The 14,792-nt window shown below is 31.4% G+C and overlaps 2 protein-coding genes across 4 annotated transcripts in view; one reads left to right on the top strand and one right to left on the bottom strand.

Moving 5' to 3' along the window:
- The window catches only part of LOC139772665 (sodium channel protein 60E), a 97,253-nt gene that overhangs the window by 43,643 nt on the left and 38,818 nt on the right, over positions 1-14,792 (bottom strand). The window lies entirely within an intron of this gene.
- The window catches only part of Pyd (zonula occludens-like protein polychaetoid), an 84,003-nt gene continuing 73,245 nt past the window's right edge, over positions 4,035-14,792 (top strand). The window contains exon 1 of the mRNA XM_071706524.1: positions 4,035-4,125. Coding sequence (XP_071562625.1) covers positions 4,075-4,125 — 51 coding nt within the window. The 5' untranslated portion in view covers positions 4,035-4,074. The remainder of the gene's footprint in view (positions 4,126-14,792) is intronic.

Consider the following 14,792-nt stretch of genomic DNA (forward strand, 5'->3'; position numbering starts at 1 on the left):
AAAAGGCGATAAGAGTATACGAAAGTTACCTGTTTATGTAATAATATATATTCAATTTATTATGATAAAAGATGATTAAAATTGTGAGCGTCTTAGAACTGTAAATATCTCTAATGAGAGAATTATTATGCGTTTTGGTTGACGTTTAATGAACGTTCAATAAAATACTGAACGTAAAATGTTCGTATCGAATATCGATCGATATTTTCTTTAGACATTAAATATTCTATCGATGTTAAAAGCTCCGACTAAAAGAGTTACGCTCGACAAGTGGAATGCATCACATCTTTATGCTTAACATATTTCTATATTAGCACATCTTTATGTTGGTACGAAATAAACAAATTTGTTAGACGAATGTTTTTTATTTTAATTATATTTCGTGTATTAGGTTTTTAAATAATTTTTAATAATTTATAATAAAATATCCGCTTTATTTTCCTGAAATATTCGTTAACAATCGTCAGTTATACTTCCACAACAAGCATGTTTTGAAAATTTGCGGAGCAAAGTCATTCGTGTTGATCTGTATCTATCATAATATCCCCATATCTCCAAGATCTTTTCGCGAATTCTTCAAAGTGGAATCCCATTAGACGTTTGCGAGTCGTGGTACAAATTCATAATTTTTTAAATTAAATATTTATTATAAATCATGGATTTGATAATTTACGAATAATGAGAAATGAAAGATTTTGGATTCATTCGATGAAGAATACCGAATAAGTAAAAATTGAAATAAACTATGTAATTGATGACTTAATTAAAAAAAAAATTTACCTCACGGTCAAACAATACAATTACACACAATGACGCTTGTTTTATATTTATTCTTTATTTTAACTAATTATTCGAATACGATCGAGAACTAAGGTAACGTACACTTGCTAATATAAAATAAATATTACAAAGTTGAAATGATGGCAAGAACATTTCTTTCTTACGAAAGAAATACGTATATTTAATTATATATATGTCTTTAAATATACTCTCCCCCCAGATAAAATAGAAAAAATATAATGATTATTCTATAACAAAACTGCATTAGTAAACGTAATTAATTCGTTTTCGCTCTTTCAATTGATCTAAACATAAATCAAGATTGTAAGACGCAAACCAAGCTTAAGTGTAACGTTTCCTTCTCGATTAATTAATCTTCGTTAACTCAGCAAAACAGTTTATCGACACCTCTTGCTATCCGTCCCAATACGATCGGTGTGTGAGCGGAAAATTCTCTCTAAAACACAAATAACAGGGATCGATAACCGTTTTTAGGGCTTTTACTGAAACTTTCGCAAACCGATTAACCACCTCGTTTTGCGGGTGCGAACTTATTTAAGACTTGATATGCGGCGTTCAAACTCAAGGTGTTGGAAAAGTTTCGAGAAAATAAGCTTAACTAGAATTTTTATATTTCACATGTTTCCATCGTGATGCGCGTTTATCTCGGCACAAAATATACAAAATTAAGCAAATATTAATTTATATCTTACATTCCAAATTATACATACACTTAGACTTTAAAATTTTTTACATATACAATTTACGTTTCTAACAAATAATATTTGCTAGAAACATAAGTTATATAAAACACATTATTTGTGTAACAGCTGTGTTAGTTATATTTTCATAATAAATCTGTTTACGTTTTGTGCTCATGGAATAAGGTGATTTCTAAGATTTCGTTGGACTCTCTCAGTGGAAATTCTGTTGCGAGGTGGATCGGTAGCGAGTTCAAGTAATTTAAGAAACAAGAAACGCAGTAATATCAAAATGAATAGAATACAAAAACTTACAATTTACTTAGTTATAGTTATATTACATATACTTTTATTATGCATTAAATTTGCGCGTATTGTGCTAGAAAGCAATAAACTAAACAGTTTATTACTTTTTATTTTATTCGCATATATAATATTTGCAGAGTGCTTCTATGCATTCTTGCAATTCTGGAATAATAATCGAAGACTCATAGTCATAGTTTAAGAAATATGATCAAAATTAATGCATTATATCGTTTTAAATTCGTAATTTCCGTTTCCGTTTCTTTTAATCGCTATTAAACAAATTTGTGTATTTTAACTCGAAATAAATAAATCCGTTTAACGCTACTGAAACGTTAAATATCATGTCGCGAGTGCAAGTATGCGTGAAGTCCTCTGACGAGAGTTGATGATCAAAATGGAGTATTGCGTGGAATGCCGGATACTTGTGATTTTGTATGCATCGCTTTTATTTAATAGACTTCGGAATCTCGAGAGAATTTAGCTCATAGTGGTTAGTATAGAAATTTTAAATTATTTACGACATATTTGGTAATATTCGCAAGACTGACTGTCAGGATGCAATCTCTCTGCACGCAATACACAAATTTGTTAAATAAATGCTTATTAGCTTATTTATCCCCCAAATTGTAGTTGATTCTCAAATTATTTGCAAATGTTCGTTGCCTGCTAGAGAGAATACTTTTAGTTTGAAATATTGTTTTGATACCAATCGTGTTAGTTATTTTTATTATACATCTGTTTTGTTTTGTGTCCATGAAACAAAGTCATTTCAAGGGACTCTTCACGATCTTTCTCAATTTAAATTCTGTTAGACGTTCGCAAGTTTAGTCAGTAGTGAATTCAAGATATAGAAGACAGTGATATCAAAATGCTGTGGACGATTATATAAACTTTTGTGTGCTACTGGTTATAATTATGCTCGTGATGTGTAATTATGTTTTAGACGAGCAGTTTTGTATGTATATATTGTATATACAAGTACTGTTAATGATATGGGCCTTTCGTTCCACTATGTGATTGAAAACGTGATTAAATGGATGTGATGAAAATTGACTGTTATACAATATTTTAAACGTTTATGCTTTTAGTATAATTTATATCTTAATTTCGTATAGTTAAAAATTTTTGATATATGTAATGTGTGACAGAAACTAACATCTTCTTCTCACTTTTAATCATTGCTAAATTTGCAAATTCATGTATTTTAATTCGATATAAATATTTGTTTAATGCCGGTAAAACGTTGAAATGACGAAACGTTATGTCGCGAGTGCAAATGTGCGTGAAGACCTCTGATGAGAGTTGATTGATCAAGACAGAGTACTAACAATAAGTGAAGTGCAGGATACTTGTAATTTTGTATGCGTTGTTTGAATGGACTTCAGAAAGTCTCGAAAGAATTTAGCGCGTAATGGTTGATATAACAATTTCAAATTATTTATAGTGTACTGGATAATACATAGAATTCGCAGTATCAATTATCTAAGATATAACTATTTCGGTACGTAATGTACAAAATAAATGAGTTCATTTTTACGCAAAATTATAGCCAATTTTCAAATTATTTGCTCGTTGCATGACAACAAGATAATATCTTAAGCCTGAAGTATCGTTTATGTAACAATCTTCAATTACATTTCATAAATCTGTATTATTTGGTATCCACAGAACAAAATCAAAGTTTCCCAGGATCACTCATCAATTTCTCTCAATTCGAATTATTAGACGTTTACAAGGCTGATCAGTAGCGAATCTAAGCTCAAAAAAATTAAAATGTTACCAACCATACGCTTTCTTGTGCTACTTGCTATACTTATGCGTATAACAATGTACAATAGTACTTTAGCCGTGCATTTTGGATGGTATGTAGTATTAGTGCTCCTGCCAATAGTGCTAATGTTTTACTCTGAATGGTTTTAATTGAAAACTATATAGAAAAACTATATAGAAAAAACTATATAGAAAAATGCGACGAAGATTGAGACGAATGATTCCGAAGTCTATTGACATAATTTAAAGGTTATTTTATATTATAATGTTTTGAGCATTTCATATTTTTATACTACTCTCTTTTAATAGTTTCAATGTAGTCATACTTTTGCATAGTATAGTTTTATATTCAAATTCGTGATACACGTAGTGTATCACACAGACTGACAAGATAAATATTTGTTTAAGGTTGCTGACCTATTGAATATCGTGTGACAACTGTACGTAAAGTTTTTTGACGAAAGTTGATGGATAAAATTGGAGTATTGTATGAGATGCTGGATACTTGTAATTTTGGATGCATCAATGGACCTTGGAGACTCTCGAGAGATTTCAGCAAGATACTGTGGTTAGTATAGAAATTTCAAGTTATTTATTTGTATTTAGTAACGCTAGTGTGGTTTTTATGATATTAGTGAATTGCGCGTTGCGAAAATATATAACAATTATTATATCGTTAAATTAGCGATTGTATACTTTGCTTTCGCCTTCAACATTTTTCAAATTTCGTTGCAAATTTAATTGGTGCCCAAATAATAAAGAAATCCGCCGAGATAAACGTGAATGAAAATCGCACGTTTGTATCTAAAAATTCCAAAGATTCCCTGAAAAGCTGATAAACGCATAGAAGCGATGTACGAAGAAAGAAGTCTTTTGTTTTATAAACGGGATGTTCATACTTAGAGTATTATATAATATAATTTGATATTTGATATGGAACCCTCGTGTGTCTAATATTGGTTATAATAAATTATAAATTTAGTAATCCATTTTAGAAACATTTCATTCGTTGAACGAAAGGAAATTCCTTTTTATAAAACTACACGGATATTTTAAATATTTGAAACGTTTGAATGACTGCGATTGAGATTTTTCCGTCTGTTTTGCAACTGGCAAAAACCATTTTAAAAATGAGTTATACGCGATTGTTTCGGTATTATTAAACAATTGAATATCGCAGATTTTAAAAATCGTAAATTTTTCTCCGTATAGATGACACAAAAACATTGGCGCAATTGCTGCCAATTATCGCAGCATTATCGTTCGCATTTAGGACGATCGCGCGCTATTTTTATTTGTATTTCTATTTTAGTAATCCGCACGCTGTGTCGCTCGGCATTATGTAGCGAATTTGTAAGCATCGCCCGAATGCATCACGTACATTCGTGGCGGTCGCAAAACATACGCATCGCGGTGCCTGAACGTATTTAGCATAAACTGCGGTCAAATTACGAGTACGCTCCGAGCACAATTTAGAGAGATAAAATGTTATTAATCAGCATCATACAGGATCGGGAATTGACCGGAGCTAATCCATTAGATTAGCCGCGATCCTTGTTTAAATTATAACTAAATAGGTATATCGTGTGATTCTTTTCTAAATATTCGTGAAGCTATTATTATCAAATTTCTTGCTGTATGAAATATATTTTTGTGAAAAAACATCAAAAGGACAGGAACTGAAATCGCGTGAAGCATATATTCGCGAACTATATGAAATCATGTTGTTATATTAATCTGTATCTTATATCTTATTTTTATCTTCATGATATACAATAATTAGTACATATAAGCCTTCTTCAACTGCACACGACATATTTTTTATTTTTTTTTCATCCGCAAATATTGGATGTTCATTTTCACGGGTTTTGCCTACAAGTATTAATATGTGTAAACTAACTCGATCGATAATTTATTTTTAAAATTAAGGTCTGATTCTGGCTAATGATTTCGGGATACCCTACATACCTATACGTTAATAGCATTGCAAATTTGTCCTCGATTGATTTTATCAGCCGAATAATTAAAACGATGGAAATAACGTGTGCGGCGACCAGCGGAAAAGCGTTTTCCGCACGCTTTTCCGTATGCCCCTCTCTTTCGTTCTCTCATTCACACTCTATCCACCAGTCTGTCCTCGTTCAACCATCTGGTGTCGATAGCTCTCGGATCTGGTGTCGAAACTGTGTAGCCGATTTGAATTCGTGCCGGACAATTTCCGAAATGTTGAGCTGTTCATTTCCTCTTCTTCGCCATCGTTTCCGGTTCTTTTTTATTCTTGAAGTCTACTCGCAGACTTTGAACGTGGACTGGCGAACGCGGCAATTGTCGCCAGCGGGAACCGGCGTGTTTGCGCGCTGCACCGACTAATATCGATCCTCTCCCTGACTGCTCCGCATGAGCAACACGTGCACCAGCCAACCGACCGACCAGTGACTGACCAGTCAAGCAACCAGGTCAACGTCGAACACGTAGTGTTATTTGGCACTCGTTCCAGATAAATAATCCATGCGTTTCCGCCGGAAACGCGTCACTGCGCGCGGTCAAGTCGGTTTGAATGACTTCGTCGGACAACGTCGATGACACCCTTCGGGAAAACGAAAACCAAATCGGACAAGCAGACTTATGTCGCTATAAATGCCACACATCGACGCGATGGTTACATTGACCAGCTAGCGATACTTGATGATTATTTAATAAGATATGGATTTAGAGGTTGCCTATTACGTTAAAAATTATATATTAACTAAATTGCATAATAATGACAATAACTTAATAATTAAAAAACTTTGACAGTCATAATTCAAGATGAGAACGAGATTTGCAATAATAGGTACACATATGCAACAAAAATTTTAATTTGCTCAGATGTTAATAAAATATTCAAATATTTTATATATTTAACATTGAGAAATATTATATTAATAACATTAAAATACTGAGCATTGGGAGTGTAAGCACGCAGTGAAGTGCCGTGACGAGGATCAATGGATCGTAATTAAATATCGCGTGAGATTCCGGATACATGCAATTTTAAATGCATCACCGGATTCTGTCAATAAAACCTCGATATCGAATATCCAATGCATAATGCTGAATACAGAAATATCAAATTGTTTACTTTACTTTACAATATATTTGATAAAACGTAGTATTCGCATCAACTTACTTATCTCCCAAATTATAGTAAATTTTCAAATTATTTGAAAATGCTCGTTTTATACCTTTAGTTTGAAACTTCATCCGTGTAACCGTGTATTCATTATATTCGCATTGAGCATTTGTTTTGTGTCGGAGCAAAGTCATTCGTGTTGACTTGTTACCTTAACGTTTCCAGAATCTCTTCATAATCTCTCGCAGTTCGAACTTGGTTAGACGTCGAGTCACTAGTGGAATAAAGTAATTCGAAAGACATTGAAAATGAAAGCTGTTATTTTGGTGGAATTTATGCTCGTTTATTGGGTGTCGGTGTATCTTTTGCCATATATTCTTCCAAATATGATATATATAAGTCCGCGCTTGAAAGAATATCTATTCGTATCCATGATTTTCGCGACAGTGGAAGTATATTATGAAAGACTTTGTGCTTTGGTGTACCAAGTAATAATTGAATTAAGACGCTTAACGAATATAATAAATGTTTGTATAATTCTTGTTATTTCATTACATTATAGGTTGAACGATTTGAATGCGTCAAATAATAATTAATATTTCACGCTACTTTCTTTAATGTAATTTCAGTATAAATTTAATTTAACACAGTTTTAATTTAAATTTGAAATTACACGCGTGTGAAAAAAATTGTTTGTTTCGCTTCCAATCTTTGTGAATCATATTCGTCTTGAAATAAATATTTGTTTAATATCGCTAAAACATTGAATGTTATATCACGAGAGCAAGAGAGCTAGAAATGTCTTGACAAAGAACGATAAATCGAAATTAAATGAGATTCTGGAGACATTCAATTTTGGATACATCGTTCGATTCTGTCAATGGACTTCAATAAACCTCGAGATTTTAGCATATAACGGTGAGTTCAGAAATTATTAATACATATTTAATAATGCGCAGTATTTGTACCGACTTTCAGAGATGTAGCTATTACGGCGCGCAATACACAGATTTGTTAAATAGATGCTTATTCGCTTATTTATATCCCCAAAGTTATAATAAATTTTCAAATTACTTACAAAAGCTCGTTACCTGTAACCTGAAATCTCGTTCGTGTTTCTCATCAAAAATTTGTGTCAAAACAAAGTCATTCGTATTGACTTGTTATCTTAACGTTTCCAGCTCTTTATATTCTCTTTCAGTCAGTGATGCTTGACTGAGGACACGGCGTTTTTCCTTAGAGATGCCAACCCTGATGCTTTTGCCCGCTGTCAGGTGTGTAGTGGTAACTCACACAAGGAAGGAGCCGTGTACGCATGCGTTACCTCCACCATACGCCGGGCAGCGGGCAAAAGCATCAGAATCTCTAGAGAAAAACGCCGTGAGTCGTGTCCTCAGTCTGACATCAGTGTTTTCAGTTCGTGTTTCATTAGACATCGGGTCATCAGCAGATTAAAATAATTCAAAAGACAGTGATATAAAAATGGATCGGGAAAATATACGAAACGCGGCATTCGTTAGCATAGTGTTTCCTTTGGTTATATGTATATATTTATTTTTATATTATTATGCTATTTTATTATGTTACTTTATAATTGGAGCAAAACTGATCACATACGCATATTTAACGGCAATACTAATATTTGTATCGATAAATATATTAGTGGCAGTATATATATCATAGCAATGTAGTATTTGTAGAATTTGTAAAATTGTAGAAAAAATATGTCGACATGGACCAATGCATCTTTTCGAGTTAATTATTTTAACATTTTCTCATCTTTTCATTTAAATATTCATATGAACGTGTTACTCTCTTTCAATATAATTTTAGTACAATTAGTTTTAATTTAAGATAATTTTAAATTTAAATTCCGATACACGCGTGACCAGAAATTACCCGGTTCCAATCTTTGCAAAACAAATTAAATATTTCGTCTGGAAATATTCATGTAATGCCATTAACGTTGAATATCGCATCACAAGTGTAAGATAGCACGAAGTATTTTAACAAGGATCGATGGATTGAAGTTAAGCGAAATTCTGTATCTGATTATTTAATTGTCGATGCATCGCCCGATTTTGTCAATGGACTTCGATAAACCTCAAGTTTTTAGCAGATAATGATGGTGAGAACAGAAATTTTAAATCATTAACAGATATATTTTGTGATACGTATTTGTACCGACTCTCAAAGATGTAGCTATAACGGTACGCAATATACAAAATTCGCATCAACTTATTTATCTCCCAAATTATAGTCGTTTTTCAAATTATTTGAAAATGTTCGTTTTATTTACCTTTAGTATCATCCGTGTAATCGTTCATTAGATTCACATTGAAAACTTGTTTTGTGTCGGAGCAAAGTCATTCGTGTTGACTTGTTATCTTAACGCGTTTCCAGAACCTCTTCATATCAGAATCTCTCTCAGTTCGAACTTGGTTAGACGTCGAGTCACTAGTGGATTAAAGTAATTCAAAGGACAGTGAAAATGAAGAATTTGACATGCTGTATACTCGTTTACTGTGCGTGGACATATTTTTTCCCATATATTTTTGAAGCAGATATGTTTCCGTTCAAAGAATTTATATTCGCAAGCATTATTTTCTCGATATTGGAAACATATTTTAATAGACTTTATATTTTGCTTGCATATGAAGTGTTTCGTATATTAATAAGCTTAACGAATTTAATATATCTTACAGTATTTCTCATCATTTCATTACATCGTACGTTAAATAATAATGCGTTAACTAATAATTAATATTCCACGCAACTTTCGTTAATGTAATTTCAGTATAATTTTAATTTAACATAGTTTTAAATTTAAATTTGAAATTACACACGGTGTGAGAAAAAAATTATATTATTCGTTTCGCTTCCGATCTTCGTAAAACAAATTCATATATTTCGTCTTGTGATAAATATATGTTTAACATCGCTAAAACATTGAACGTTGTATTACGAGTGCAAGAGAGTACGAAGTATCTTAACAAGAATCGATGGTTCGAAATTAAATGAGATTCTAGATACATGTAATTTTGAATACATCGCTCGACTCTATCAATCGACTTCAATAAATCTCAAGATTTTAACAGATAATGGTAAGCATAGAAATCTTGAATTATTAATATATTTGGTGATACGTATTTGTACCAACTTTCAGAGGTGTAACTATTTCACGGCACCCAATACATAAAAATCGCATCAACTTATTTATCTCCCAAATTATAGTCAATTTGCAAATTATTTAAAAATATTCGTTTTATACCTTTAGCATATCACCCGTGTAACCGTTATATTGGCATTGAGCATTTGTTTTGTGTCGGAGCAAAGTCATTCGTGTTGACTTGTTACCTTAACGTTTCCAGAATCTCTTCATAATCTCTCTCAGTTCGAACTTGGTTAGACGTCACTAGTAGATCACTAGTGGATTAAAGTAATTCAAAGAACAGTGAAAATGGGTCTTTTGCATTGTCTGCTCGTTTGCTGTGCGTTGACATATCTTTTCCTATATATTTTTCAAGCTATACCGCGTTTCGAAATATTTATAAGCGCTATTTTATCGATACTAGAACGAGGATTTTATTGGATATTTCGAGGACTTTATAATTTGGTAGATGTAATATTTTCATTAAAATTCAATTATTTATGTTTTATCATATTAGCTTATCATATTAGTATTTTATTACATCATATTTATGACTTCGTACATTTGTGCTTATGTTAATAATTGATTTTCTAGACAACTTTCTTTAATGTAATTTCAATGTAATTTTAATTTAACATAGTTTTCAATTTAAATTCAATTAAAAATTTGAAATTACATGCGGTGCGAAGAAAAAATTATATTATTCGTTTTGCTTCCAATCTTCGTAAAACAAATTCGTGTATTTTGTCTTGGGGATAAATATTTGTTTAACGTCGCTAAAAAATTGAATATAGCATCGTGAGTAAGCACAAAAATTTTCAATTATTTAATTTTCAATTATTCAGTATATTTGATAATGTTTAGTGTTAATGTCAATAAATTGTATACCGATTTGGATGGCGAGAAAGATAAAACAATTTTTAAATCATGAAATAAATGATTGCATGATTTGCAATTGCTTAAATAATAAAGAAATCCGCTGAAATAAACGTGGATGAAAATGAAAATGACAATCACAACTGTATCTAAAAATTGTCTAAAATATTTATAAACATATATGTAGAAGTAAAATCTGAAAAGCAAAGATCTCTCTTTATCTAATGCTATAATTATTATCAATTGAACACTGGCAATCAGAAAACTTCGGTCGAGATCAAGATTTTTCTAATATTCCTCTTTGATATGATTTTAACGGTAAAAATGATTTTAAAGAATATGAGTCATCACGTGCGATTATTTTTATATTATGTCTTTATATCATTAAATAAATATTTATATTATGAATATGATTGATAAATTACCAGAAAATCGCTAATTTTTGTTTGTAGAACGGCAATGCAGAATTGTAAATACAACGATATTGAAACATTATCATCCGTATTCCAAAAAAATCTCGCATTATCTTTGTATCAATCCGCGTACTATATTGTTCGATATATTATGTAGTGCATTCGTGTATGTACGTCGCTCAAATGTGGTCGCAAATGCCGCTGTGTGTATTTAGCATAAACTGTGGTCAAATTACCGGGATGTTGCGAACACAGTTTGGAGAGCTAAAGCATTATGCATCGGACACGATCAGGCATTAATGCCGCGCCGAAGACAGCCCTGTCGGAGTAGTAAGAGGAGTAGAATGCATCTCGAGAGTGTATATTCCCTTATCAAGTTACCTCAAAATCCGCGCAGCTTCAATTTCGATGGATTGTTCGATCTTTTAGACTAAAAAATTTCTGAGAGAAATTTCTTTTAGGAATTTTCGCGATCAATCTTGTATATCTAAACGGTTCTACAGATGCCTCAATAATAACACTTTGTATATGACATCTATAACTTCTAACTTAACAAACAAGTTTTTGCTTGACGGTTTGACTGTTGCTTCAAATTTCTGATGTATGTTTACAGAAAACTTGCGAATGTTCTAATCGGGACAAAGGAACGAAAACAATTATCATTATTAATGTAAATATTAATCGATCAAGCGTGATGTTATAAAAGATTGCAATAATTCTATTTATTTCGAATATCTCGAAATATTAATTACGTATTCATTTTTATCTGACGCATTTTTATCTTTCGATTCGACAAACTTCATGCCTTTCGTGAATTTTGAATGTCATTAAGTAGTCGCATGTGAATTTTATAATCCTACTGCAGTATTTAAGCCGGATTCAGATAAAGCGAGCGCAAACGAACACGAATGAATAATGTTTTAATTTTTAATAATGAATGTTTTAATAAGTGCCGCTGTGCTGGCTCCGACTTTATATAGACCTGTGTCTTTTCTTTCGAAATATTCAATACCTATCGTTGCCATATCAATTTCATTAAAAATTCAAAACATAACTTTTAAAAATTATTGAAAAATAAAATTGACTTTGTCTATAAATTTGTACGATAGAAATAATATTAACATATTTAAAACCAATTAAAGATTTAAAAATCTAAAAGAATTAATAAAACGACGTAATTAAAAAAAAAGAATAAATATGTATTCGTATATACAGAAAACGTATTCACATTACAATGAAATATTGCATTTATTTTTAAGCAAGATATTTTATATAAATTTTTTATAGAATAGGGAGTAACTGAATTTTTTTTTAATACGTCAAATTATCTTTATTCGCAAGTATTTCTTGTCAAACGCGAAGCGTGAAGAGAACGAGTATTATTCTCTTCGACGTAGACGGACTCAATTCAAAACGAACTACTCATAAAAATATCGTCGCAGCCCGTTTGCAAGTCCGGCGGAAAAACTGCTGTTATCAGAATCGTTCGCCCCAAACTTTTTGCAGCCACGTATCCCGCTGAGATTAAAAATTCTGGAGAGAGCAAAAAGAGAACTCACTATCCCATGTATATGGAAATCGCGAAATGTCCTCGGATCATCGTCAAAACGGAGCAACTGCGCTTATCGCCCCGTCAAAACGATGCTAGCTCATCGTGTAAATCACTTACGCGTACCCTGCATGTGAATTTACGTGAATTTACCTCATTTTTAATCAGAGATTAAAAATCTTATTTTATCAAGGGAAAAATATGAAAAGTGATATATAGCGAAAGTAAAGATTTCGATTTTAAATGGTTGATTTAAGATGGATATCAATGTTTTAAAAGAATGAAGAAAATCTCTAAATAATCATATATACAAACAGAACACCATATTTGTGAACAATCATATGCAATTATTGTATAAACAGCTCCTGAAATATCCTGGAATATTCTTTTCAAGCCTTTCTTACAAACAAAAATTTAAACTTTCTTGTTTTATTTTATTTAGAGTATCTTCCCCTATGTTACATAAAATTATGATTTATAAGGTTTACAATATAGGAAAACATATGCCAATAAAACAACTAATTATTAATCACTAATGTAGTTAGTCATTAACAATATTTACATTTGTATCACGCTTTTGTTTTATTCATATATTTTATATTTTCTTGCGAACGATTGCTGAATATTTCATATTTACACCGTAAATCATCAGAAATATTTTATTTGAAGAAATTAAACAACAATGTTGGTTTTTGGTTCACGTTTAGCGTTACTTTTAAAAGAGAAGGCATTCTTCCGACGCGGTTGCTTTGAATGATTCATCCGGGATGATCATCAACCGTGTAAATCCGGCTTGAACATAGAACGCGAGCGTCCGATGATCGATCTCGCGGAACAGCTCGACTAAAAAAAAACTCGCGATAAAGTAAATGATTTTTCGGTTCAATCGCTACAAACGGCTGATCGCTTATGCCTATGATAAGCTTGATGCTCCATATGTATAACAAACTCCGCAGTAAAATTTCCTTTAGATCCAGACTCATGGTTGAGACAAAATAGAAACTGTTTATTTCCAAGTCAAATTTTTTACTAGAACTATTCTTGCGTCAAATCTAAATAAAAAGGTTTTGATAAAACTATTAAAATTGTTAAATTTTGAAACCAATTTCTATTGTATTTCACATTTCTATAAAAAATTGAATTAAAAATAAACAAGTACGGCGTGTCAATACAATCCTGACTCACAGATATGTAGTTAAATATGTAAAATCCTATTTGGCATTTTTAGAGAGAAAACTTTAATTTATTTTGTAAACATTATCCGGACAAACACAGAAATGGAAATACATTATTAAAAAAGTAAAGCTTAATTTTAATAATTAACTAAAAGAGTGAAGTTTTAATTAATGTAACGTTATTTATGCATATTTATAAGATTATTTATTCCTCGTTTACAATATATCTGATCCACAAAAAAAGCTGGATTGATTCTCTCAAAGAGAACATTTTAAAAAACAACATTAATTACGATTTGTTCGAAAAATGTATTTTACCGAAAATTTAAACAAAGCCAAACAAACGCGTATATTATATCACATGGATGTCACATTTTATCATATATATTTACATGTTCTATTAGATCTTTTTATATATAATTATGTTAAGAATATTGTTTTAATCGTCAGTTATAAAAATTGATATTTTAAAAAAGCGATTTTTTATCACGAATTAGTGCGAATATTCATACTCTTCAGACACATGGAGAAAATGTAAAAAAGAACATTCTTCGTGCTAACCAAGATGTTCACACACACACACACACACACACGTTCGAAGTGTAGGATATAAAAACTTCGAGAGTTTTACCACAAGTCAAAGTGCATGTATCTAGTCAAAGTTGTCAAGTGCTACATTCTTGACCCGAAACCCCGGAAGAACTTTGCGAACGTTGGGTATTTTATGTTTGTATTTTCTGTTATCTTTTATCTTTAACTTAATATTGTATTTTTATTTCTGTCGGAACCCTTCATATGTCTGGTTTAAATTATTAAAAAACCGCGCGTTCTTGATCCGAAACCCTGGAAGAATTTCGCGAACGCACTGTATATTTTATTTTTCTATTTCCTCTTATATATATCATATTTATATTCAACATGACAATGCATTTTTATTTCTTTATCCGGATGCTCCATGC

Source organism: Temnothorax nylanderi, unplaced genomic scaffold, assembly GCF_030848795.1.
Source record: "Temnothorax nylanderi isolate EJ_2023f unplaced genomic scaffold, tnyl_v1.0 TNYL_tig0052_pilon, whole genome shotgun sequence".
NCBI classification, from domain to species: domain Eukaryota; kingdom Metazoa; phylum Arthropoda; class Insecta; order Hymenoptera; family Formicidae; genus Temnothorax; species Temnothorax nylanderi.